Genomic DNA, 25,269 nt, shown 5'->3' with positions numbered 1-25,269 from the left:
TGCATCAGGCAGCTGGTGAAAATAAAGGTGCAATGTCTGAAAATAGAGGTGGCCACCCCTTCGTGGCTTTTTTTCTGTGCTGATCATCCCAGGATAAGGGTGGGTGAGTGGGTGTGGGCGTGAAGGATAGTGCGGTGGGAGGGGGACCGGATACTGGACGGGTGTGAAGGCCACATGATCCCTGACGTGCACTTTTAGGAGGAAGGAAAGTCCAAAGAAAGGCTTTTCTGGCCTCAGCCCTCCGGAAAAGCACCAGAAAACAATGAGGGAGGTGTCCATGAGCAGAAGCGAGTCAACTAACTTTGCTTTCTAAGTTAGGAGACTCGAAGCCACCCTGGTGAACGAGCAGAAGATGGCCAGAGGGTCTGTGTATTTGGGCAGGGTTTGAAGCTGGGAGGTGGTGCTGGTCACATGCTGTTGATGAATCTGGCATTTGTTCTGTGGTTCATTTCTCTGGTATGTGACATGCACTTAGGGAGAAAATGGAAGGCATTTCTGTACTGGTTCACTTTGATTGCGGTAGAGACGCACCGGAAAAATCTTGGAGATTTGCTGGTTAGGTGGTTGCAGTAGTGTGTGTGTGTGTCTGGCAGGAGTTTGTGCAACCGGACTTCCGGACTTCTCATTTAACCACATGCTCTGCTTCATCATTGAGATGAAGCAAGGAAGCACGGGTGTGCAAGTGACACCGACGAAAGTCTTTTTTATACTTATCATAAGGACTGTAAGGTAGTTTATCCTAGCTCCACGGTCACCCAGTGAGGTTTTTTCCCAAGTAGGGATTTGAATCCAGGTCACCACGGTACATTGGCTGTGGATTGGGCGTGAGAATGTGTCAGCACTTTTAATGCTAAGGGTGAACTAAACATTTCCAGCAGGCTGACAGGGAAGTGAAGGAAGACCTTGAGTCTGCTCAGACCTTGGCCAGGGACGGCCTTCCCCCAACCTGGTGCTTTCCAGATGGGTGGGACTGCAATTCCCATCATGGGAATTGTAGTCCAACACATCTGAAAGGCACCAGGTTGGGGGAAGGCCGTCTCTGGCCTCCTGTTATTATTATTATTAATATTAATATTATATTATCCTGCCATTTGCCCAATACTGAATCAAGGCCAGAACAGAAGAGTCTCTTGCCACTTTGCCCGTGAAGGTCACTCCCCGCTCACGCCAGCTTTTCCTCTGCAGGCTCAGGCTGGTGCAACTCGGTTGAGAGGAAAATTTATATCCCGCTGAACAGGACGGCTTCCTGCGTCCGCCTCCTGAATGCCACCCATCAGATCGGCTGCCAGTGTGAGTAGGAGCTTTTGCTTGGGAAAAGGAGGCGGAAGCTTGGCTCCTGTCCTGCCGGTGCCCAGACTGGTTCTCTTCACATCGTGCCGTCGGGGTGCCAGATGGGGCTTCATAGAGGGCAGGCAGACGGGGCCGTGCTTTTGAGGGGGTTTGGAATTCGCCCCTGGAGAAATGGCAGAGAAGCGGGGAGGCCGGGTGGTAAACAGGGCGGCCGTCGGCACGTGCTGAGGCCTGGTGACAGCAGCACGTGGGAACTACCCTGTTTCCCCGAAAATAAGACAGTGTCTTATATTAATTTTTGCTCCCAAAGATGCGCTAGGTCTTATTTTCAGGGGATGTCTTATTTTTCCATGAAGAAGAAGAATAAAACACATTTATTGTTGAACAAAAAAAAGGTCTTATTTTCGGGGGGATGCCTTATATTACAGCGAGAGGCAAAACTGGAAGTAGGTCTTATTTTTGGGCAATGTCTTACTTTCGGGGAAACAGGGTAGGGAGTTGAATCAAGCAGCAGGCAAGAGGACGTCCCGAGGGGCTGGAATACGTCTATGTTACCTGGGGGGGGGCACCTGTCTTCTCTCATTGCAGCCTCCATGAACGGGGACACTGGAGTCATCCACGTCGTGGAGCGAAACTCTGATCTGAAATGGGTGCTGACGGATGGACCACATTCCCCTTACGTGGTGGTGCTAGATGGGAATCTATTCACTGGGTAATGAGCTTCCCCCCTCCCCCCCAAGGGTATTTATTGGGTTTGTATCTGCTATTTCTGAGGGGCGGGGGCGCCTTAGTCCCATCCAGTGACTAAGTGGTTGTCTTAGTTTTAACGATGCCAGAGCATCACGTGCCCTTGAGCTGTTCTCGGGTCCCTGACGCTGCGCATTGGGGAAACAGCTCAAGCCCAGGGAGAGAAGCGGTCTTGCATAAAGAGATGCCCGGCTTCTTCTCTCTCTCTCTCTCTCTCTCTCCCCCCCCGCCCCCCAATTCTTTTTTCTTAGCAACTCCTGTTTACTCTTTTCTGTTTTCCTCCTCCTCCATCCCTTCCTTTACTCGTTGCGTTGTGCCTGTTTTAAATTGGTGAGCTTCTCTGTGTGGTGTAAAATGACAGAACTGCGAACCTGTTGTACCTTACCTTGTTTCATAATGTGAGTTTTGGAATGCTTGAGTAGGTGGGGTTAAGATCATGCAATTTTCCCTGTGTTAAGAAAGGTAATTTATTTGTGGTTAATTAAAAGCCGTTGAATAAATCAGCATAGACAGTTGCGCTCCTGTGGCTATCCTGTGAGATGTGACGTAGGGTCACAGCAGCAAAGAAGGCCTCGAGGTGGAGCTGTTTTGGGGAACGCGCCCTTGGGCAAACGCAGAGGGGCCTGGGGGCGGAGGCCGGCGGCTACGTCTCTCCCTGGTGGGGGGGGCTGAAAACTATTCCATAGGGGGTGGGGAGCATGTGACCCTCCTAAGGTTGTTGGACTCCAGCTTCCATCAGCCTCTGCCCACATGCGCTGTGGTGAGGGATGATGGGAATTGTAGTCTAACAACCCCACCCCTGCTATGCCATTCTTTAGGAGCAAAGCACATGGGGTTCCTGCTTTTTGGCAAAACAATAAACAGAGAAAGGAAAAGTTGCTCTTTCCAGTTACTTGAAATTGCTTCTTGGTGGGGAATCGAAGGGCCACTTTGGGGAAAAAACAGCTTGTGCCTTAATCCCGGCTTCCTTCATAATTTTGCCCTGTTTCCACCGAAAATAGTTTTGTTTGATGACGTCTTGTTTCTTTCTTGCATGCAGCACTTGAGTGCTGCAAGTGGCTCATACTGTTTTCAAGTGGTATAAAATACCACCCTGGAAGGATGTTCCTCTTCTCACATCTCTCTCTCTCTCTCTCTCTCTCTCTCTCACGGCAGGGCTCTGCTGCAGAAGCTGAAAGGCAGCTCTCGGATCTCTGGGCTGGCTGTGGCCATCGCCAACCCCAGTCCTGCTGGAGGGTTCTCTCCTGGTTTAACATGCCCCAATGATGGCTTCGGTAAGGAAAGGGGGTATTATGATCAGTGATGGGACGTGCCCCAGTTGGCTTTCTGAAGGGCTAGCCTGGGTCGGATTATGTGGAGGTGGGGAGGGAAGCAGAAAGCTGTCAAACGTTTGGGTGGTTAAATTTCAAAGAAGTCTTAACGCTCAATCATACAATCATAGAAAAGTAGAGCCTCTAACGCCATCGAGTCCAACCCCCTGCTCAGTGCAGGAATCCACCGTAAAGCATCCCTGACAGATGGTTGTCCAGCTGCCTCTTGAAGGCCTCTAGTGTGGGAGAGACCACCACCTCCCTAGGTAACTGGCTCCATTGTCATACTGCTCTAACAGCCAGGAAGTTTTTCCTGATGTCCAGCCGGAATCTGGCTTCCTTTAACTTGAGCCCGTTATTCCGTGTCCTGCACTCTGGGAGGATCGAGAAGAGATCCTGGCCCTCCTCTATGTGACAATCTTTCAAGGACTTGAAGAGTGCTATCATGTCTCCCCTCAATCTTCTCTTCTCCAGGCTAAACATGCCTAGTTCATAGAATAGCAGAGTTGGAAGGGGCTTATAAGGCCATCGAGTCCAACCCCCTTCTCAATGCAGGAATCCACCCTAAAGCATCCGTGACAGATGGTTGTCCAGCTGCCTCTTGAAGGCCTCTAGTATGGGAGAGGCCACCACTTCCCTCAATGCTTATGTCAAGGTTCCCTTCCTGATGATGTGGCATTTCAGCTATAGAAGTGGTGTGAGTGACACTCCAGACAATTTAAGTTTAACACAACAGTTTACTATAATAAAACAAGCAAATTACAATTGATAGTATTTAATCAAAAGAGCTGTGTGTTACGAAGGTATTTAATTTATTTATTTATTTATTTAAGCATTTTTATGCCGCCATTCAGCCAAAAAAGGCTCTCACAGCGGCTTACAAAAGTATTTCTTGACAGTCCCTGCCCACAGGCTTACCGTCTAAAAGACATTACACAGAAGGAAAGGGGATTGGGAGGGAGGAGGAGGTGGGGGGGAAGGAAAGCAAATTCAGGCAGTACAGTCTTAGTTGCAAAGTTGCAAAATGGAAGTTCTTTTACCCTAGCTGCATTTAGGCTTTTCCAGCTGCTGCTTCCCCGTGCTCTTGTCTTTTCCTGCTCTCTTTCCGGCTGGATTTCTCTCTCTCTCTCTCTATATATATATATATAATCTTCCCCCACAACAGAAAGAACTGTTTCAATCTTGAAGAAATGAAACTTAACTGGAGAAATGAAACCACTCTTATGGATATCCTCTTCCCAACAGCAACAAAACCCCCAGGCCTCTAAGGCCTGACCTTTTGACTTTGCTTCTGTAGGTCTCAAACCTTCATGGCTTATTTATTTATTTATTTATTGCATTCATAGCCTGCCTTCTTTCCTCCAAGGAGCCCCAAGTGGCACGCATAATCCTCCTCCTCTCCGATTTCATCATTTATATAGCGCTTTCTCATTGCAAACCTTACTACAATCCTTTCAGATAGTGACAGTAATGTTGACTCTCGTATTGCAGATGTCGGCTTGAGAGAGCGTAGCTTGTCAACGGCCAAACAGGGTGACTTTTGAGCCAAGGATTCCCTGGTTCAAGGCTCCCCCTTTTTCCCACTGTGCCACTTTAGCTCCTGGGCTTGCGTCTCCGCTCTGTTTGTTCCCCCTCTGTCTCCCAGTCGTCCCTTATTCCTCTGGGCTCCTCCGCCTCTCTTCATTCAACCGACCCTCTTTTCCTTGGTCTGCAGCCCGTCCTCCGTCTCCATCCCTGGGCTCTTTCACTCAGCCGGGCTTGTTCTAGGAGCAATTCAGCCGGCATCAGCCAGAGACGCTTCATTGACACTGGGGCAGCTCAGCCAATCACTGCAAGATGTTTCCCAAGCACAGCCAGAAAACGTCTCAGTGCATAATAATGCAGACAGCTCTGGACGTGAGCGTCATTTCCAAGGCAGCAGGATTGCATGTGTGTGTGTGTCCGACTTCTGACCATTTGCCGTCCTCTGAACCACTCAAGCTCACTTGTACCTTCCGCCCCCTCCCCCCCCCCCGGTGTTCTTCAGGCGTCTATAATGGCAGTTACGGCCCCGAGTACGCTCACTGCAACATGACCGTGTGGAACCCGCTCGGCAACGGCCTTTCCTACGAGGACTTTGGGTTCCCCATCTTCCTCCTTCAAGATGAGAACGAAACTCAAGTTATTAAGCAGGTACTGTGCGTGGATTATGTCTTCTTGTAAGTTTTCTCCTGCGTTTTTGCATCCTCAACCCTTGAGTGGTAGTTTATCGCGTTGTCTCATGAGCGATTCCCAATTAACGTTACGAAACTGTGCAACTCGGATGGTGGAAAATCCTGAACCGGCCTCTCTTCCTCTGCTAGTGCTACCACGCCTACAACGCCCCTCGCAATGGCTCTGTGCCCCAGTACCCGTTGTGTGCCATGCAGCTGTCCTCCCACATGCACGCCGTGACGAGCACCGTCACGTGCATGAGGCGCAGCGCCATCCAGAGCACCTTCAGCCTCAACCCAGGTGAGACGGCAGCGCCGGGGTGGAGGTTGTTCCTGTCTGTCCCCTCTGGCTGAGTGCCTAAGAGAGCGGGCTGTGCATCGGGAAGGCTTGCCTGTGCCATGGACACCCGAGGGAGGCCCTGAGGCTGGGTGGGGGAACTCAGGCCGAGGGGGGGTCTTGAGCTGATCCTCCATGGTTTCCCACGTGGCCACGAGCCCTTTCTGTCATAAGAACCTCAGAAGAGCCCTGAGGCTGGATCAGACCGAGGGTCCGTCTAGTCCAGCACTCTGTTCACACAGGGGCCAGGCAGCCTTCAACCAGGGACCCACAAAGCAGGACGTTCGGGTTTCCCCAGCTTCTGTGTGTGTTTTTCCCATTCCAGAAGCTTGCTGGCAAGAAGAGCTTTCAGCTGCCCCCTTCGTGGTCTTCCATTTGAAGAGCCCCACGTCTTTGCACCGCACTTTGGTCGGTGGGTCTCAGGGCTCACGTAAAAAAATGAAATAGATTCCGCAAGCCAGAAATCTCCCCAGCGCCACCAGCTCCTGGTTTAATCTCCAGTTAAAGGGATTGTGGGACGGGGTGAACCCTGAGGCGTTGGGAGAGCTTCTGCCAGGCAGAGATGACCGTAGTGCCCGGGGGGCAGCTGCGCAGGGGGCCAAAGCCGCTGAGAGACTCCTGGTTCGGTCCCTGGCATCTCTAGGTGCAAAAGGGCTCTTGGGTGAGCAGCCTGGGAGGGGATGGCTTTCTGCCTGAGTGCGTGGAGAAGCGCTGCCTCGCTGGATGGACCGCCATGTCCTCTCCCGTCAGCTTGATCCCTGGCTTGTCAGAGCTCAGATCAGGGATATCGTTTTCAGCCTTCCCGGATCACCTTTCTGCCAGCTTGGCACTCAGGGTAATTTGCAAATAATTCACAGCTGAGAGCGCTGCCACAAAATTCAGCGCTGAGCTGCATCGGAAAAAAGCAACCGGCAGGAGCTCTGTGGTAAAAGGCTCAGCCGCTCTCCTCTGGCCGGCTGCTTTCTCAGGTTTGCTTTTCCCTCCCTGCAGAGGTCGTCTGTGATCCGCTCACTGATTACAACGTGTGGAGCACGCTGAAGTCCTTCAACGAATCCGCAAAGCAGCCCTCGGAGAGTTTCGTCATCGCTTCCAGCCGAGTAGGCAGTTTCTCAAGTTCCCAAATGTGCCCACAGGTCCAAAAAGGTTGAGGATCCCTGATTTAAACAAAGAGGCCATTTCGAGTTAAATTCAACGTTAAGCCCACTCATAAGATGCAGCAGTTATAATACGCTATTAGAAGACACCAGATCAAACACAGGCTCATGTTCCACTGGGCTCATTAAAACCGTGCTGAAGCTCAAAGACTTGCAGCAGCCTGGAACAGGCGAGATTTAAGCCCCCGTCCTGCAGGGGCCATGTGCAGATCAGCGGAAACCTATGTGAACGTAAACAGAAACCAGTTTCTTAAGGTGTCTATCACCAATTTCCTTTGTGACATGTCATTAAAAAAAGCCCTATGAGGAGAGAGTGAAAGAACTGGGCATGTTTAGCCTGGAGAAGGGAAGACTGAGGGGAGACATGAGAGCACTCTTCAAAGACTTAAAAGGTTGTCACACACAGGAGGGCCAGGATCTCTTCTCGATCCTCCCAGAGTGCAGGACACGGAATAACGGGCTCAAGTTAAAGGAAGCCAGATTCCGGCTGGACATCAGGAAAAACTTCCTGACTGTTAGAGCAGTACGACAATGGAATCAGTCACCTAGGGAGGTTGTGGGCTCTCCCACACTAGAGGCCTTCAAGAGGCAGCTGGACAACCATCTGTCAGGGATGCTTTAGGGTGGATTCCTTCCTTGAGCAGGGGGTTGGACTCGATGGCCTTGTAGGCCCCTTCCAACTCTGCTATTCTATGATTCTATGAAGTTACAAGAATCCAGATTCCGGCTGGACATCAGGAAAAACTTCCTGACTGTTAGAGGCCTGACTGTTAGAACCCATGACCTAGGGAGGTTGTGGGCTCTCCCACACTAGTGGCCTTCAAGAAGCAGCTGGACAGCCATCTGTCAGGGATGCTTTAAGGTGCATCGATCAGGGGGTTGGACTCAATGGCCCAACTCTTCTCTGCTTCTGTGAAAATAATATCGGCTCCAGTTCTCAGCCTCCCCACTTCCACAAGTGACGGGTCTGTGCTGCAGACTTCAGCGCAGGAGGGTGGTGGCCCTCCAGACATGTGTATCCCAAGCTGTAGATGGCTTTAAAAGGTAAAACCAGCCCTTTTGTTTCCGTGTCTGGAAACCCAACCGTTGGTCGTGAGGCCAAGACGATGCGCGCGGTGCTGCCGGACCGTCGGCACTCGCTGGATCTTCTTGACTCTTTCCCTTCCTCCTGGCAGATCGACAGCCACTCCTTCTTCTGGAACGTGGCCCCCGGAGCAGAGAGCGCCGTTGCGTCTTTTGTCGCCCTCTTGGCTGCGGCCGAAGCCATCCACAAGGTCCCCGGCATCGAGTCCTTGCCAAGGAACATCATGTTTGTCTTCTTCCAGGGGGTAAGGGCTCGCCTTTTCGTGGGAAGAGGAGGAAGGGGCGAAGTGTGTGAATGGGCCCAGGTTCAATCCAGGTAGAGCTGGGCATGGCCCCTCTCTGCCTGAAACGCCGGGGCACTGTGGCTGCCAGTCAGTGTACTCCATACTGAGCTCAATGGGCCAAGGAGCTGCCTCCATCTCAGGCTGCTTCCAAGAGACGTCCCGAGAGGCTTCTGCTCTGGCGGGGGGGAGAGAGCCGCATCTGTGCGCTCCGTCATTCTCAGCTGGAAACGTGGGCTGTGGAGTCCTGGAAGAAATGTATTTATCCCCCAGGGGAACTGAACAAACAGGCCAGAGAAGCAGATGTCCCCTGGTCCCTCCAGGGAATTAGCCAGCGATGGGGGGTTTCTGGGAAATTTTGAGTAGGAAAACCTTGCGGTGAATTTTCTGATGTCCTCAAATCTATTAGGGATCTGATTTAGCAGTTTTACTTGACGTAAAAGTATGTCATCTTAATTTTAAATGTGGCAGGAATACCTCCACAGTTCTGCCAGTAGACAAAATTATTTGAGCTGTAATGTTTGATTGGGAGGAGGCAGGCAAACGGTGAAGTACACTGAAGCTGCAATCCCCCCCCCCCCATTCCCTGGGAGTCATTCCTGTTGAATGGAATTACATTTATTCTGAGTAATAGCATTGGGTGTCAAAAGGACTAAGCGTACAACCCTATTGATTGTGCTTGCATTGGACCGAATCCTCAATGGAGTCTCCGTTGCCCTGCTGGGCTGTTGCCAGCAGGGCAGAAGGAGCAAGGGGGGGGCATTTTTGCCTTTGCGCCCTCTTTTGTTTCTCCCCCACCCCCCACCCCAATGGGCCTTTGAGCCTGTCTAGCTGAGGCACACTTGTGGGGTGGGGCTGAAGAGGCCATAGGGTTTCCCCTATCCTGACCTCCCTTCTCTCTTCGCCACCCACCGCAACGCCCCATTTCACACCTCTCCAGGGCTGCTTTTGCGACTTCCTCTTGCACGAGCAGGCGCAGGGCAGGGGAGCAATTGGATCCCAGAGTCACCCTTCCAAGGTCTTCAGAGGGGGGTTCTGAAGAATCCCCGGGGTGCTCTCCTGGGACCCCGGATTTGCTCTCTGAAGTGTTGGGCTCAAACAAATTCAAAGCTTTCCTTGGACATTCTTTTTATTGGAATGTTTGTTAATATTCTACGACTTGCTAACTCAGTGTCATATACACTTCTTTACATCGCTTGAATTTCTTTCTTTTTTAAAAAAAAAAATGGTACTGAAAACTATTCTGTTTGCTCACAATGCTGTGCGTTTTTCTCTTCTTATAAAGGCAGGCGTGCTTCTTAGGGATGACCACCTGAAGAACAAAACTGATTCCATTTTGACTGTTATTGGATCTATTTGTTTTGTCACTAATTTTAGGAAAGAGGCGGGTTTTTTTTAAAAAAAAAGTTTCCCCCCCTCTTGCATCCTTGGCGATAGAGTTCTAATGAAAGCCCCCAGATTCCCCCCTCTTGCTGTGGGGACCACGTGTGTCCTGTAGCGCTGAAGTAAGGGTTTCGTTTCAAAGGCTGACACCTCGTACATCCAGGCATTCTGTGGCTAATTGGGGCCCCTGGGGTCATTTTCCTCTCATGGATTAAGTCAGTGCTGGAGCGATTCTTATGATAAACTCTTATGATAAACTACAAGCATGGAACTGCTTGTAGTTTAATCTCTGCTTGCATCTGCTTCCTAACACTGGGGGGAAACACATATAAAAACTGATAAAATGCAACTGGCAATCATAATAGAATCATAGAACAGCAGAGTTGGAAGGGGCCTACAAGGCCATCGAGTCCAACCCCCTGCTCAATGCACGAATCCACCCTAAAGCATCTCTGACAGATGCTTGTCCAGCTGCCTCTTGAAGGCCTCTAGTGTGGGAGAGCCCACAACCTCCCTAGGTAGCTGATTCCATTGTCGCACTGCTCTTACACTCAGGAAGTTTTTCCTGATGTCCAGCCGGAATCTGGCTTCCTTTAACTTGAGCCCGTTATTCCGTGTCCTGCACTCTGGGAGGATGGAGAAGAGATCCTGGCCCTCCTCTGTGTGACAACCTTTTAAGTATTTGAAGAGTGCTATCATGTCTCCCCTCAATCTTCTCGTCTCCAGGCTAAACATGCCCAGAAAACATGCCCACAACCATAAAAGCTGTGGTTATCTGTGTGGTTAGAGTGTTGAACTGGAACTCGAGAGATCTGGGTTCAAGTCCACCCTCGGCCATGAAGCTCACTGGGTGACTTTGGGCCAGTCACTGAGTCTCAGCCTGACCTGCCTCACAGGGTTGTTGTGAGGATAAAAATGGAGAGGAGGAGGGTCATTGTGTTCCTTGCAGTAGGAAAAAAGGCAGGATATAAATGTAATAATAATAATAATAATAATACAAGCTATGGTAACGGCAATACTACCTCCTACCAATTGGTCACACTGGGCCAGAGCGACCAGTTCTCTGTCTTGGTGTGAGGCTGTTTCATCCGTGAGTGGGGAGGCCCACGGCCGAGCGCCAGAGCCCCCTTCTGAGCTTGCAGAAGGCACCACGGTCCATCCAGTCATCTCCCCTTCAAAGGGTTTTGGGTCGCAGTTGGTGATTGGGGCAGGGGACCGTTCCGGGTCTGAAGCCCTGGAGTCCTGCTGCCCGTTGGCGGTGGATCAGTGGTGTGATAATGCAGCGCCGTTCCGGGTGCATTTTTACCGGGGGTGGGGGGTTGTACACAGAAGGTCCCAGGTTCCATCCCCAGCATCTGCCGTTCAAAAGGTCTCTGGTAGGAAGTCTGGGAAGGGCCCCTGCCCAAGACCCTGGAACGGAACTAGCAGCCGTAGTGCCAGACTGTGTGTGTAAGCCTGCTTCGTGGGGCGGGGGGGGGCAGGTTGTCTCCATTGCAGCCAGAGCCCAGGCTTTGCCCACCGAAGGTCCTGAGATGGTCCCTAGTGACGGCCACCCATGGGTGAAACGGGCCATTGGTCTGACAGCTGAAAGCCACACCCTGGGTTGGCGGGGAGGCCGCTGAGTGGCGGGACACCTGCTGCTCACACGGAAGGTTGAATCCCCCCAGTTAAATTTCCAGCACTTGGAATGATCTTGGAAGGAGGGCTGGGAAGGGCCCCGAGGGCTGCTGCAACTTGAAGTAGACCCTTCTGAGCTTGATGGACATCAGGCGCTGAGTTGGGACGTCCTTTCTCAATAGAGCCCCCGTTATCTGTGGCAGGGAAGCCTTCTACCGCCCCTCGGCTGGGATTTAGCTGACCGCAAGCGCGGGAACTGGGCAGTGCCCTGCCGGGTCAGGCCACACCGGTGAGGCCAGCTTCTTAGAGAGGAGCGTTCTGGTCAGCCATCCAGATGTCTCCAGAAGGTGCACAAACGGGGCAAGAAAGCGAGGTCTCTCCTCTGGTGTGCAGCGGCGCACTGCCTCTGAACATAAAAAGTCACGTGGAGAGGATTAAAAATATATGCACGCTGGAGCAAAATGCCGTTGGAGCTGGCAGCTGTGTGAAGCCAAGAGGATATTTGCAGGGGGGGGCGTGCAACGCGGAAGGGGGGGGAACCGATGGTGAGCAGCTGATGTTCCCCTCCAGGCATCACATTGAAGGGCCTCATTTGCTCAGTGCTGCCAGCGTTGTGGCGGCTTCCAAAGTCCTGGGAAATGGCCGTGTGATCTCCCCCCCCCCGGCCAAACTCTGTGGCGGGGGGGGGGGGATTGGCCGCTGCGGCCTCTCTCGGAAGGCTGCAGAATTCGCCGTTCCAGGATTGGCATTGTGAAACCGGCTGCCATCATGCGCGATCGTGCTCGAGGGCACTGAAAGTGCTTCACATAGTTTTTGCAGCGATCTGGTGCGCTGGGCGGATACGACGGCCCCGTGCCCCTTGGGGTGGGTGGGTGCTGGGGGGTGGGGAGAGAATGACACCTGGCCTAAGACAAGCTGATGGCGTGTAGCGGTCGAGAGACTGAGCGGTGAGCCGGGAAGGTCCGGTTCAGGTCCCACGGATGCCGTGGCTGGCCTGTGGGACGTCTCTCCCTCTCTTTCAGCCTCGCTTCCCCTGCCCTCAGCTGCGATAATCGCAATCTCCCTTGCCGGGTTGTCGTCAGGCATTGATTTTAAAGCGCTTTAAAAATCCCCCTTCTTGTTGTGACCGTTCATCGCTGAGCTCTGTCCCTGAAAACGCTTTCTGGTTTTGCCTCCGCCTCTCAAGGAGACCTTTGACTACATTGGCAGCTCCCGCATGGTGTACGACATGCAGAACGACAAGTTCCCGGTCCAGCTGGACAGCATCCACTCCTTCCTGGAGCTGAGTCAGGTAGGGGCTCCTTCCCTCCCTTGGCTGAGAACGCCTGCCTGCCTCTTGTGGGCCCGAAAGTGGCTGTCCTGGCCTTGCTTTTCCATGTCTGGGAACCTGCAGAAGATGGGGCCGAAGATCCGAGCTGCCGCAGCGTGAGAACTCGTGGGTTGAGTCCGATTCCTGCCTCTCTTTCTGCTGCTGTCGCTCGGGGTCCCTGGTCAGCGGGAGGGGGGCTCCTTGGCTCTTCGCCAGAGAGCTGAGACTGCCCCAACAAGGGCTCCCATCCGAGCAGAGTGACGGGGGCTGCTTGTGTTGCAGGTGGCGCTACGGATTAACTCGGATCTGTGGATGCACACGGATCCCGTCTCTCAGAAGAACAAGTCTGTTGAGGTAAAAGCATGGAAACAGCTTCCGGTGGGATGGGCGTCCTGGCAGTGGGAGCCGACGGAGGCCGCCTGTGGCTCCCACCAGAGGCCTTCCTGGCCGCCCTAGAGCCCGGCAAGGCCCCACTGCGCACTCCTCCACGTGCTCTGCGCATGGCCCTGCCTCTCTGCCCCTCTGCGAAAACGTCCCGTTGCCACGTCTTGGTCCCCTCGTGTTTGTCACTAAAGCAATTTGCGTGCTTCCTGGGTCCTACACAAGCTGCGGGTCCTCGCTCTCTGTGGCTTCCAAATGCCTGCCAGAAGGCCTCTAAATCCCCCTGCAACCCGCCTGAATTGCACGCGGCCCCCAGCGCTTCTGGCAGGCTGTGCCTCAACAGGGGATGCGGCTTTGGAAGGCACAGAACCGGCCCGGTCCATTCTCTCCCGCTCTGTCTCTGTGTGTGTGAGCGTTGGGGGAGTGGATGGGCTGTTGTGAATGGGAAGGGGTGGGGTGCCCATGCTTGTGGCCCCTTGGGGGGGTACAGCTCTCCAGGATCAAAAGCCTGCCCCCCAACCGCTTCAGAGCAACTCCTTCATCCTTCCCTCCTACGAAAGCTCAGCCCGAGTACGCGTGCTTGAACGGAACCCACATTCTCTCCCCGTGTTCACCTGACACCCAGCTTCTCCTTCCTTCTGTTGTCTCTCCCGTGTCAAATTTTAGATTGTAGCCTCATAAGGGCAGGGACCTCCACGCGGAGGGATGGGGCTGCGTTAATGATGGTGCCCGGGGGGCGGGGGGGGTGAGTGTCAGAGAGCGGCGTAACGCTGCTGGGCTTGAGAAGGTCCGCAGAGGTGTTTGCTTGTGTGAGAAAGAGAGAGATCCTGGCTCGTGTGCCCCGGAGCGCTCCAACGGCCGCCTGGCCAGGCCCTGTGCCAAAGGTATCCGTGTCGATCCTCACCGTAGGCTGAGCAGGGGATGAACTCTTTGCTTCTCTTAGCTGTGTGGATGTTGCCGTCAGGTCGGCTTAGCTTCTGTTTCTTCCCCCCCCCCCCCCCCCCGCGACTGCTGCTCTCCAAAGCGGCCTCACAACAGCTACAACGTAATAATTAAGCTCATTACAGAAATGGCAGTAATTGCTGTTGTGCTCCTTGCTTCTTAGCAAAGCATTCAAAACATGGTGGAGACCTTGAAAAACAGCAGCGCCCACACCAGCGTGAGCCTGAACGAGATCGCCGCCTCTCAGCCCCTCCCGCCGTCCTCCTTCCAGCGTTTCCTGAGGGCCAAGCAGATCCCTGGCGTGGTTCTGGCGGACCACAACAGCACTTTCCAGAACAGGTAACGGCCCGGCGGGCCCGGCCCATCAGCTTGGCCGGCAACTCTGCATGCGTGGTTTCATTTTATCTTGTACACCGCTCCGAAATTTTTCAATGGGGAGCGGTATATAAATATTCTAAATAAATAAATATCAATGCTAGCCACCATTGCCAGTGTTAGAGGATCATGGGAGTTGTAGGCTGAAACATGTGGGGGGCAGAAGCTGCCCACCCCTGCCTTCAAGGAGATTACAGCTGCCCCTGAGGGTGGGGAGGTGTGTCTGGTGTTTTTAAAGTTGCCCCCCTATATTTCTCCCCACAATGTTTTGGAGGATTCAAGTTAGAATTCTGGAACGTTCTAGGAGTTTGATCCTTCCCTGTGCTGGCTGTTGTTCTGCATTGCGTTGCAAATATTTGCATTGTATTTTTTTATTTTTAACTCTATGGTATTTATTTATTACGCTTCTATACCGCCCCCGTAGCCAGGGCTCTCTGGGCGGTTTACAGAAATTCTAAAATTAAGATAAAAACGAGTATACAAAATTTAAAATTCTAAAACACAGAACATACACACATAAAGCGTTAAAAACCATTAAAAAAAACCTAAACGTGTGGGTGATTAAGATGTGCCGCCATATGCCTGGGCAACGAGGAAAGTCTTAACCTGGCGCTGGAAAGATAGCAGCGTTGGCGCCAGGCGAGCCTCGTCAGGGAGATCGTTCCACAGTCTGGGGGCCACCACCGAAAAGGCCCTGTCCCTCATTGCCACACGCCGAGCCTCTCTCGGAGTAGGCACCCGGAGGAGGACCTTAGATGTTGAACGTAGTGACCGGGTATATTCACGTCGGGAGAGGCGTTCCGTCAGGTATTGTGGTCCCAAGCCGTGTAAGGCTTTATAGGTCAAAACCAGCACCTTGAATTGAGCTCGGAAACATACAGGCAGCCAGTGCAAGCGGACCAGAGCAGGTGTTATATGGTCGAACCTTCTGGTTCCCAAAATCAATCTGGCCGCTGCATTTTGCACGAGCTGCAGCTTCCGAACCGCCTTCAAAGGCAGCCCTACGTAGAGGGCATTGCAGTAATCTAACTTGGAGGTTACCAGAGCACGGACAACTGAAGCCAGGTTATCCCTGTCTAGATAGGGGCGTAGCTGGGCCACCAACCGGAGTTTGTAGAAGGCGCTCCGTGCCACTGAGGTCACCTGAGCCTCAAGTGACAATTAACTGTTTTTAATCCGCCCAGAGAACGTTGGCTATTGGGTGGATTACAAATGAAATAAATAGATGAATTCCATTTGGCTTGTTCAGGTTCCCAGTCCTCAAGTCGCTCCTGCTACCGTTCCAGACCTCCTTCAGGCCCTGATCCCTGGGGTATCTCCGCAGTTGAAGAGGGTCTCTGTTCGGGAGGGGCCCACTCTGTCTTCCCCAGGGGTGGGGGCAACAGCCTGTGAGCCGTTCACTTCCTCCTGACAGCAGCCTGTAGGCCAGAAGGGCGTTTTGCCGTACAGCCAGTCCACTGATTCCACGTAGGCAGCCAGTTCCAGAATAAAGCCATCGAACAGAAATGCACCGCGTGTGTCTGGGCAGAGCTGGGCCGTACGTACGAGGCCCAAAACAGAGATGTAATCGTGGGAACAGGGAGTTCGGCTCACGTCTCCTTCTTTACTAGTGAAATTGTGAGCAAGACTTCTGAAAGATCACGGCGGTGACCTGAATGTTCATAGGGCTGCCGTGGAAAATATCTTTGGGGCAGGATCCGGCCGGAAGCCTGTCCGTTAGCTGCCCCTGTTCTACACAGGCACCCCCCACCCCCACTAGCTGCATAACTTGAAACGCGTTAAAGAGTCCTCGCAAGCTCTTTCTGGCGGTGGCCAGCAGAGGGGGGTCGCAGCCACCGTTTCACACGGGGATCAGGAACTGTCGTGATTGTATGGGGAGGGGAAGGAGCCTGCTGGGAAGAGCGAAGCAGTTGTGGATTCGGAGAGGGGGGGGAGGCGGAGGGCAGCAGACGGGTGCGATGTAATTAAAGAGGCGCAGCGTAATTGTTCTGACAGCCGCGAGAAATCCAGTTTCGTACTGAGAATGTTTCCCCGCTGCTGGCGGGCGGCCAGAGGTGGGCGAGCGGCGATGGAGCAGGCAGGGCGGCCTCATCCCTCTCCTCCAAGGGCTGCTCTCGAACACAGACAAACGGGAGATGGGGAGATGGCGTCTTTGTGGCAGCCGGGGGGAATCCAGGTGTTGCAGCAAGGGGGCTCTCCCCTCTCTCCCCCCCACCCCACAACATGACCCCCAGTCTCAGTGCCCCACCGCCACAAGGTGATTGTATGTTCCTTGCTGGCCCGGAACCAGAGGAGTCTGGGGACGGGGAGCCCAAATCGTCTTTGGCCCCATGCAGGCCAGCAGAGGCAGGAAGGTCAGGTCTGGAGCAAGAGGGCCTGAACCCCAGCCGGCCTGCTTCTCGGGCCCCTCCCTCTGGGCGCTGCAGGTGGGTGGGCGGGGGCGAACCCCTCGTGGCTGCAGGCCCGGCTGGGGGCTCAGGCATAGTGGCCTCCCACAGGTGTCCCTGAAAGGAAGCCTCCTTTAAGGTCGTCCACAAAAGAGCTGCATGTCCGGGGCAGATCCAGCCACACTGAGGCCGTGGCTGCCCACCTGCAGAGGCCTTTGGGGGTGACTCTGCTTCTTGCCCCACCATCCTCACGGTGGCAGCACCCGGGCTCTGGCTAAGCTCCTTCCTTCCCCAGGAAGGCTCCCCAGGCCCCTTCCTCATCGGGGACCCCCCCCCCTTGGATACTGCCTTCGGTATGGGTTCATTGTTGGTTTTGGGCTAATTTTCCTCCCTGTTTCGGTCTCTTGCTCTGCTTTTCTGTGGTTATTGAATAATGTTTCGGGTTTTGGTTTTTCCTGGGTTGGGGTACTTTGGCGTCTCGACCCTTCTGGGGGTGGTACAGAGGCTTGTGCCTCATAAGATAACTCAGCGCCACGTGTCTGGAGCGCTCTGCAAATGCCACGCGGCGTCCTGACGGCTGCATCCCTCGGCGCCGGTGGAGGCGTCCTGGCAGCAGGCCGCTTGCTCTCCGCCGCCGGCAGCCCGGCCTGACTTGGCAGAGGGGGCCCAGCTCGGGGCCTGCCTGTTAGAATGCCGCCGCGATGGGCCCGGGCATCTCGTGGTTGGCAGCGGGCGCGGCACACTTCTGCGGCCCTTTTGGCATGGGCCCGGACCCTTGAAACGGTGGGTGGGCGGGTGGGAGCTCTTTCTCTTTGGCCCCCAGGGCCCCCCTGCCTGCCCCACATCACCGGCTCCGGCCCTGGCTGCACTCCAAACCCGACGGGTGGGACCTGCCTGTGAGCAAGACGCATTTAGGAGTCGGGAGTGCAAGCTGCAGGGATCTGGCCCTTCCCCCCCCCCCCGCACCCACCCCGGCCCCCTTCCAATAAACGGCTTGAGCTCATCAAACAGGCAAAGCTGCAGAAGGGCCAAGTTAATTACAAAGCCTCATTAAACGCTTTGAGGAGAGGGGGAGAGGGGGGCTGTATTCCAGGCTGGGGCCCAGATTCCCCCCGCCCCCCTCCTTCCCAGGGGAAAACCTCCCGGCACCTGCTCCAGGCACACGACCTGTTCTTGAATGCCCCGCCAGGCCCTTGCTCAAAGCAGCCCCCCCTCCCTCCCCTCCTCTCCTCCTCCTCCCCCAGGTACTACCAGAGCATCTACGACACGCCGGAGAACATCCTGCTACATTACCCCCCAGGACTGAGCCCCGAGGAAGCCTTGAATTACAGGACGACCACGGCTGAGGTTGAGTGTGCTGCGGTGGTGGTGGTGGTGGGGGCACCCCTGTGGCCTTTCCAAAGGCTCCTGGGCAGGGAGCAGGGAGGGGGCTTCGGATGGCTGTGCGTTGCCTCGGGTGCCTGCTTGCCCTAGAGATGCGCCGGAGGAGGGCTGCTGGCCCTGCTCTCCCTGCGCCCGCCTTGATTAACGCGCCGCCCTCTCCTCTTCCTCGCAGTCCCTGGCAGACGTGGCCACCGTGGTGGCCCGGACTCTCTACCAGCTTGCAGGGGGAACAGCGAACGCCTCAGCTATCCAGGCGGACCCGGAGACGGTAGGGGCTGACAGGGGCCGAGCGCTTTGCGCGCTTCCCTTCCGCCTGGGCCCGTCCCTCGCACGGCGTGTCGCCTCGCCTCCTCGAACAGCTCTCTTTCCCTTCCCCCGCTCTTCATTTAAGGTTTGCGGTCCTCCCCCGCACCCACACTAAGGCTGCATGAACCCCAAGTGGCCGCAGGGAGCAGTCCTGGGCCGGCCGAAGCGTGCCCCTGACCAAAGGACCCTCCAAGTGGAGCCGTTTCTTCTGCCCTCTAGGCACAACGGGGGCCCTGGACTTGCCTCCCCCGCCCCCCCCCCCGAGTCCCGGCCTCCGGAATGGCCGCTCAAGCCCCACCCGCCCCCGAGTCCCTTCACAGCAGCTCTCTGGAGGTCTAGAAACGTCTTTTTTGGAAAGAGAAAAGCTGGCGTTCTTGGGGTGCTGAATTCTGTCCCCACTTCAAAGTTCTGCCCTGGGGTTGAAGCCTTTCATTCAGAAAGCCCCGGTTGGGTGGCGAGCGGCCCCCCGCAGCCAGCAGGACGGCTCAGGGGGAGTTTGAGCCTGAGCCTCTTGACCCCGGTCCTGCCGTTTGGGTCCACTGTGTCCGACGCTGCCTCGCCTCAGCCTCCGTGCCGCCTTCTCCTTCGCTCAGGGGGAGTTTGAGCCCGAGCCTCTTGACCCCGGTCCTGCCGTTTGGGTCCGCTGTGTCCGACGCTGCCTCGCCTCAGCCTCCGTGCCTCCTCCTCCTCCTCCGCAGGTCACGCGCATGCTGTACGGCTTCCTGGTCCGTGCGAACAACAGCTGGTTCCAGGGGATCATTAAGGCGGAGCTCAAGCGATACCTGGGTAAGGGCGGGCCCTGTGTGCATTTGTGGGAGGGGGGAGGGGACCCTTCGGGCCCGAGGCCTCCGCCCGGCCGGCCCCCCCTTCCCGCGGCAAACGCCCCTCTCCCGCTTCCTCCTAGTCGACGACCCCCCCCAGTACTACGTGGCCGTGTCCAGCCCCGTGAACGCCACCTACTTCGTCCAGCACGTCTTGGCCAACCTCACGGGCACCAGGCTCAACGACAGCGTCACCAAGGAGCAGTGCCTCAGCCTGGGCAAGGCCGCCAAGGGAGAGGTGAGTTTGCTCGCCCTGCTCGCTTCGCCCCGCCTGGGGGACGCTGGGATTTGTAGTCCACCACCTCTGGAGGGTGCCAGGTCAGAGTTGGCTGCTTTAGTGCTGGTGGAGCTTTCCTGCCTCCCCTCCCCGGCCAGGAATCTCTGAGGCCGCTGCCGTCTGCTCTGTTGGGTGGCTGCTCTCCAACGGGGGGTTCTCCCCCCCCCCCCGAAGCTCTGCTGTCGGAGGGGCCAGGAATTGAGCCTGGGGATCCCTGCTGTGCTCACTGCGAAGCGGCTTTCTGAGCGATTCCCCCTCCCCCAACGCTGCCCTGCAAAGCTGCAACTTCGTTAGGTCGGGAGAGGACAAAGTGCCCCCCACCCCCCAGGTCCCAATCCAGGGCCCCTCCAGCTCGCGGGCCCTGCTCACCTGGGGCACCCTGCGCCTCCGTAGCCGTTTGCTGCCGAATTTCAGCAGCAGACGCGACTATTGCAAAACTTTTTCCGCTTAAAAATTGAAATAAAGTCGTGGCAGGACGTGTTTCCCACCCTCTGCTGTGCAGGAACACCGTTGATCCATGAGTGTTTTTCCTGAATTGTTTTAACTTGCTAGAAGCTGTAAATCAAACTGCTTTTAATGGCTGCTTGTATTTTCTGTCTTTTTAGTCTTACGTTTTTAGGTGTTTTTTTTATTGTTTTAGAGTTACAATTTTATTGTTCGCTGCCTCAAGCTCTATTCAGGAAAGGAAGGGACTGTAAAGTGCTCTCAATAAATAGGTGTCCCAAATGTGTCACTTTCAAGAGCTCCTGGAAGCTAAAACGTCCGGCTCCCGTGAGAAGCAAACGTGACGCTGCCTTGCTCCTTCCCCCAAACGTGGGAGCAAGAATTCCCACCTCCCAGCTCCGTCCTGGGTCTGGGTCTGGCAAACATCTCTCCTTCTGTCGCTCCCGTTTCCTCTGCAGTCGTACGATTACGCCTGGGTGCAGGGCTCCCCGTCCCCCAACGCCACGTCCCCCCGCAAGCCGTTCTGCGTCAGGTCCACGGTCCACCTCTCCCAGGCGTCCTCCCCAGCCTTTGAGCTCCAGGACTGGGGCTCCACCGAGTACTCCACGTGGACAGAGAGCCGCTGGAAGGAGCTTCACGCCCGGATCTTCCTCGTGGCCAGCAAGCAGTTTGAGGTGAGTTGGCTGCACACAACCGAAAGAGCAAACCCGGCAGCAGGCTTGCTTGCTAACGGAGAGAAACTGCAACTCGACGCAGGTCTCTCTGCACGGCCGTGAGGGCTCTGGGGTTGACCCGACACTTGCTCTCAGGGCTGGACCCCGCGTGGCAGGAGGTGCCCTCGCTCTGTGGCTTGGACTTCACTGCTTGAAGGGATCTCTGGTAAAGGAGGCTGCGGAAGTCCTCAGCCTGAGACCTGCTACCGGCCAGAGCGGGCAATACTAGATGGGCGCAGGGTCTGACTCTGCATAAGGCCGCTTGAAACCTGATCGCCTGAGACTTTGGGAAGGGACGGAGCTCAGCAGTGGCCTTTTGCACGCAGCCGGGCCTGACTCGGGTGCCGGGCGCTTCCAGGACAGGCGAAGCGTGGCCGGGCCAGGCTCCTGCTTGCTGCAATCTGTGTAAATCGCAGGTCAGCAACCCAGCGTCCTCCCAGGGTTTTGGAGCACAACTCCAACAATCCTTGATGATTGGCCCATGCTGGCTGAGGCTGATGGGAGTTGTAGCCCAAAACATCTGGATGTCATAAGGCTGCCCACCTGTGGCATAGAAACTATACAAATTGAGTAAATATGTCATTTCCTCTCCCTTTATATAATTTTATTTTGGTTTTTGCCAATTGTGGGAAGCTGTGCAGTGCTTCCAGTGACAGGAAATCCTGTTCAGTTCCCTCCTCTGACTTCCGAGAGTTTAGCAGGCATTGGCCCACGTAATTTCAAATCCTTAAGGCCTAGCAACTTGTCTTGTTTTAATGAAATCTGTCGTACTGCGCTTACATGGAACTACTTGTAAGTGACCCCTCCTAGTAGAGCCGGTGTGGTGTAGAGGCTAAAGTGTTGGACTGGGAGTCGTGAGATCCGGGTTCTAGTCCCCACTCGGCCATGGAAACCCACTGGGTGACTTTGGGCCCATCACAGACTCTCAGCCCAACCCACCTCGCAGGGTGGTTGTTGTGAGGATAAAATCCACCCCGCTTCTAAAATCCCTCCCCTGACTTCCTATCTCTTACAGAATCCAATACAAGCTTCTTCTTCTCACTTTTAAAGCCTGTCATGATCTGGCTGCTCCCTACCTTCCGTCCCTTATTTCACTTCATCGCCCCGCTCGTGCCCTCCACTCCGATAACACCACGTCTCTTACCTGCCCAAGAGTTTCCACTTCTCTCGCTCGGCTTCGCCCGTTCTCGCTCGCTGCCCCCTATGCCTGCAATTCTCTTCCAGTGCATTTGCGGACCGCCACGTCAATTTCAGTTTTTAAATCTCGCTTGAAAACGTTTCTTTTCTCGAAAGCTTTTCAATCATAGCATGGTCATAGTAGTCTATATTTTAGTTTTAATGCCCCCTACCCCGGTTGGTTTTCCCCCTCCCTCCCCTGTCTGTTACGGTGATTTTAGATTGGAAGCCATATGGCAGAATGTCTTGTTTTATTCTGTACAGCGCCATGAACATTGATGGCGCTTTATAAATAAATAATAATAATAATAATGAGGAGAAGGATTAGGTACGCCGCCTTGGGTTCCATGGAGGAAAAAAGGTGGGATATAAATGTTATAAATAAATAAATACCTAGAGAGCTCCAGCTATTGGGTGGTATAGAAATGTAATTAATAAATAAATATTAATAAATAGAGGGCACACACGTTGCCTCCAGCAGCCTCAATTTCAAAGATGCTCCTCTGGCAAGATTGCAGGGTGGCTCTGGGCGTCTCTCCACGTCTCTTGTGCTGCTGCCAACTCCTTTTAGGTAGGAGTGTGCTCTCCGCACCGAAAATCTAGGGGTCCGATGGACCTCCGAAATCACGATGCGGTTAGGGGGCGGTTTCAAACCCGTTGGAAACCCGCGGTGGGGTTAGAAGATCGTTTGGAGCCCCGAATGGATCCGTAGTTTTTTTAGGCCACGTGCGGGCTCGTTTCATGTTGATAGACTGCTAACCGGACACTTCTAAGTTAGGAAGACACTGAGAGGTGAGGGAAGGGTAGTTTTGAGACTGACATCTGTGGCTAACCAATAGCCACAGTCTCCTCCCTGGCCCCCCTCCAATCACGTTGCTTAGGGGGAGGGATTGCAAATGATAAAAGGAAGAGCTCGTAGCTGTGCTCTTTCGCAATGTGGCTGAGGCTGACTGAGTGTCCCAGAAATGGGAAAGTTCCATCAGTTCTCCCTAGCACCATCCTATCTGGGGGCATTTTGAAGCCCCCTCTGCCCTTGTCCAGCAGGGCTAATGGGGCCAGGGGGCAGGAGCCTTGCCCACAGCACTGCCGCTACTGCTGCTGCCAGCCTGAGACTGACCGCTGGCTTGAAGGGGGTGCAGCCTCTGAAGATCTAGCATACCTGGGATCCTCTGCCACAAAAGAAAAATGACCCCAGGCGCTAGACTTGCGTTTTGAAGCAGAGGGTGTGGGTGGAGCCACACCTGACTTCTTCTCCTACATTTCATAGAATCATAAAATAGTAGGGTTGGAAGGGGCCTACAAGGCCATCGAGTCCACCCCCCTGCCTAATGCAGGAATCCACCCTAAAGCATCCCTGACAGATGGTTGTCCAGCTGCCTCTTGAAGGCCTCCAGTGTGGGAGAGCCCACCACCTCCCTAGTTCACGGGTTCCATTGTCGTACTGCTCTAACAGTCAGGACGTTTTTCCTGATGTCCAGCCGGAATCTGGCTTCCTTTAACTTGAGCCCGTTATTCCGTGTCCTGGTTCCATTGTCGTATTTTATTTATTTATTTATTAATTTCTATACCGCCCAATAGCCAGAGCTCTCTGGGCGGTTCACAAAAATTGTTAGACTGCTCTGACAGTCAGGAAGTTTTTCCTGATGTCCAGCCAGAATCTGGCTTCCTTTAACTTGAGCCCGTTATTCCGTGTCCTGCACTCTGGGAGGATCGAGAAGAGATCCTGGCCCTCCTCTGTGTGACAACCTTTTAAGTATTTGAAGAGTGCTCTCATGTCTCCCCTCAATCTTCTCTCAAGCTCTCTTGAGAGAAGATGAAGCGCATCTGAAGTGTGTGTGTGGGGGGGGGGCAATGGTTGGAGGTATTGTTGTTTTTAAAATTCCTAATAATCAAGGTATGAAAGGATCTGCATCCATCTTTGCATGGCTAAAGCCCTACTTAAGAGCTTAGAAATTACAGAGACGTAAGCATTTCTGTTAATTCCCATTGATGATAATAGAGTAGTTCTCCGAAAATGGAACAGCGCAGGGAGACAGAGCCTCATCAGAGTTCTGCCCTGAATTTCAGGGAGGAGCAGACCCGCTCTGCACACCCGCTTCTAAGTCCTGTTCGTTTCCTTTCTATCCTTTTCTGCAGATCATTATACTGATCATGGGCCTTGCTATTCTGATTGTTTCCTTTGTCGCCACCTACTTCATCAACGCCAAAGCAGATGTGCTTTTCACCACCCCGGGAGACTCTGGGGCTGTGGCGTATTGAAACCTGGTTGGGGAAAGCCTTGTGCTCAAAACCAGGCAAGGTGGAGAACGTGAAATTGCTGGTAGAACAACACTGGAGCTCCTTCGCCAGTTAACACGGACTGTGGAACTACGAGGGGTGTCTCCTTCTCTCCCCCCCCCTCAAATAAACCCTTGTGCTGCAAGAAGGTATTGGCAATACAGGGACTGTTTTTTGGTGAAGGAGGGGTGAGTTTATCCAGGTCTCCCCCACCTTCGTTTTGCATGGCTGTCCAGAGAAGGTGAGGTCTGAAGCCTGGCCCACCTGGATACCTGGCACGCACCTCTGTAAGGACAGGAGCCGGTTGCTGGGAAAACCCTCTCCAGGGGTCTGTGCAGATGGGGACCTTTCTTCAGTCTCTTTGGTCCTCCCTCTTCCATTATTGTAAAGTTCCAGATTAGCAGAGCAGTTGCTCAAATCCTTTGATCTGTGTGTATCAAGATGAAAATAAAGAGGGACGCGCCTGGGGTGGGTGGGGAGGAGGCTGGGATGTTGGGTGTAAAATATCCTTTTTTAAAAATTTGGAATTTTTGTATATATAATATAAATAGCTTGGTTTAATTAAAAAAAAACCTACTTACAAATTAAATCCATTGATCCCATTATGGCTTTTATGTCTTCTTTGGGTGACCAAGGAATCGAGGGCTTTGTGCCTGGGGTGGAGTGGTGAGTGGGTCAGTCTCTCCTGACCTGGAGAGCGTGTGACTTTTACGTCACCCCCAATAGAAGCCAAAGAGGTATTCTGAGATGAGGTTTGAGCCTCCAGGATGTGCAAGGTGGAAGACAAGCAGAGCTGTGTGAAACAACAGGAAAACTGACACTGTGTTTTTGAAAAAGAAAGCTGCTAGTCCTCATGGCTGTGAAGGCAAGCTTGAAAAGTGTGTAAGTAGCTCCTGGTAAGATCACATTCATGAAGAGCAATGGGGGGAATATAGAGCAGGAGGTGAACAGGAAACTGCACCGGTGGACCTTGGGGGATGGGAGAGTGAGACTTAAATCTCCATCTAGGCCCAACTGGGTTTGGGCATTTGGCAACCTACGTGGATGACCAAACGTTACCAGATTCCAGCTGTGGTGCAAGTAG

At 54.0% G+C, this 25,269-nt stretch overlaps 1 protein-coding gene across 1 annotated transcript in view; it reads left to right on the top strand.

Moving 5' to 3' along the window:
* NCSTN (nicastrin) overlaps window positions 1-24,787 on the top strand; it is a 28,048-nt gene extending 3,261 nt beyond the window's left edge. Inside the window, exons 2-17 of the mRNA XM_063145898.1 lie at window positions 1,186-1,290; window positions 1,879-2,002; window positions 3,193-3,311; window positions 5,374-5,519; window positions 5,690-5,840; window positions 6,867-6,973; window positions 8,206-8,358; window positions 12,581-12,685; window positions 12,986-13,057; window positions 14,190-14,365; window positions 18,033-18,135; window positions 18,344-18,439; window positions 19,176-19,263; window positions 19,382-19,536; window positions 20,478-20,693; window positions 24,045-24,787. Coding sequence (XP_063001968.1) covers window positions 1,186-1,290; window positions 1,879-2,002; window positions 3,193-3,311; window positions 5,374-5,519; window positions 5,690-5,840; window positions 6,867-6,973; window positions 8,206-8,358; window positions 12,581-12,685; window positions 12,986-13,057; window positions 14,190-14,365; window positions 18,033-18,135; window positions 18,344-18,439; window positions 19,176-19,263; window positions 19,382-19,536; window positions 20,478-20,693; window positions 24,045-24,167 — 2,039 coding nt within the window. The 3' untranslated portion in view covers window positions 24,168-24,787. The remainder of the gene's footprint in view (window positions 1-1,185; window positions 1,291-1,878; window positions 2,003-3,192; window positions 3,312-5,373; window positions 5,520-5,689; window positions 5,841-6,866; window positions 6,974-8,205; window positions 8,359-12,580; window positions 12,686-12,985; window positions 13,058-14,189; window positions 14,366-18,032; window positions 18,136-18,343; window positions 18,440-19,175; window positions 19,264-19,381; window positions 19,537-20,477; window positions 20,694-24,044) is intronic.
* Window positions 24,788-25,269: the final 482 nt, after the last annotated feature.

Source organism: Elgaria multicarinata, chromosome 21 (genome assembly GCF_023053635.1).
Source record: "Elgaria multicarinata webbii isolate HBS135686 ecotype San Diego chromosome 21, rElgMul1.1.pri, whole genome shotgun sequence".
NCBI classification, from domain to species: Eukaryota; Metazoa; Chordata; class Lepidosauria; order Squamata; family Anguidae; genus Elgaria; species Elgaria multicarinata.
The sequence above is the reverse complement of the archived record's forward strand: the minus strand, read 5'-3'. Positions and strand labels throughout refer to the sequence as shown.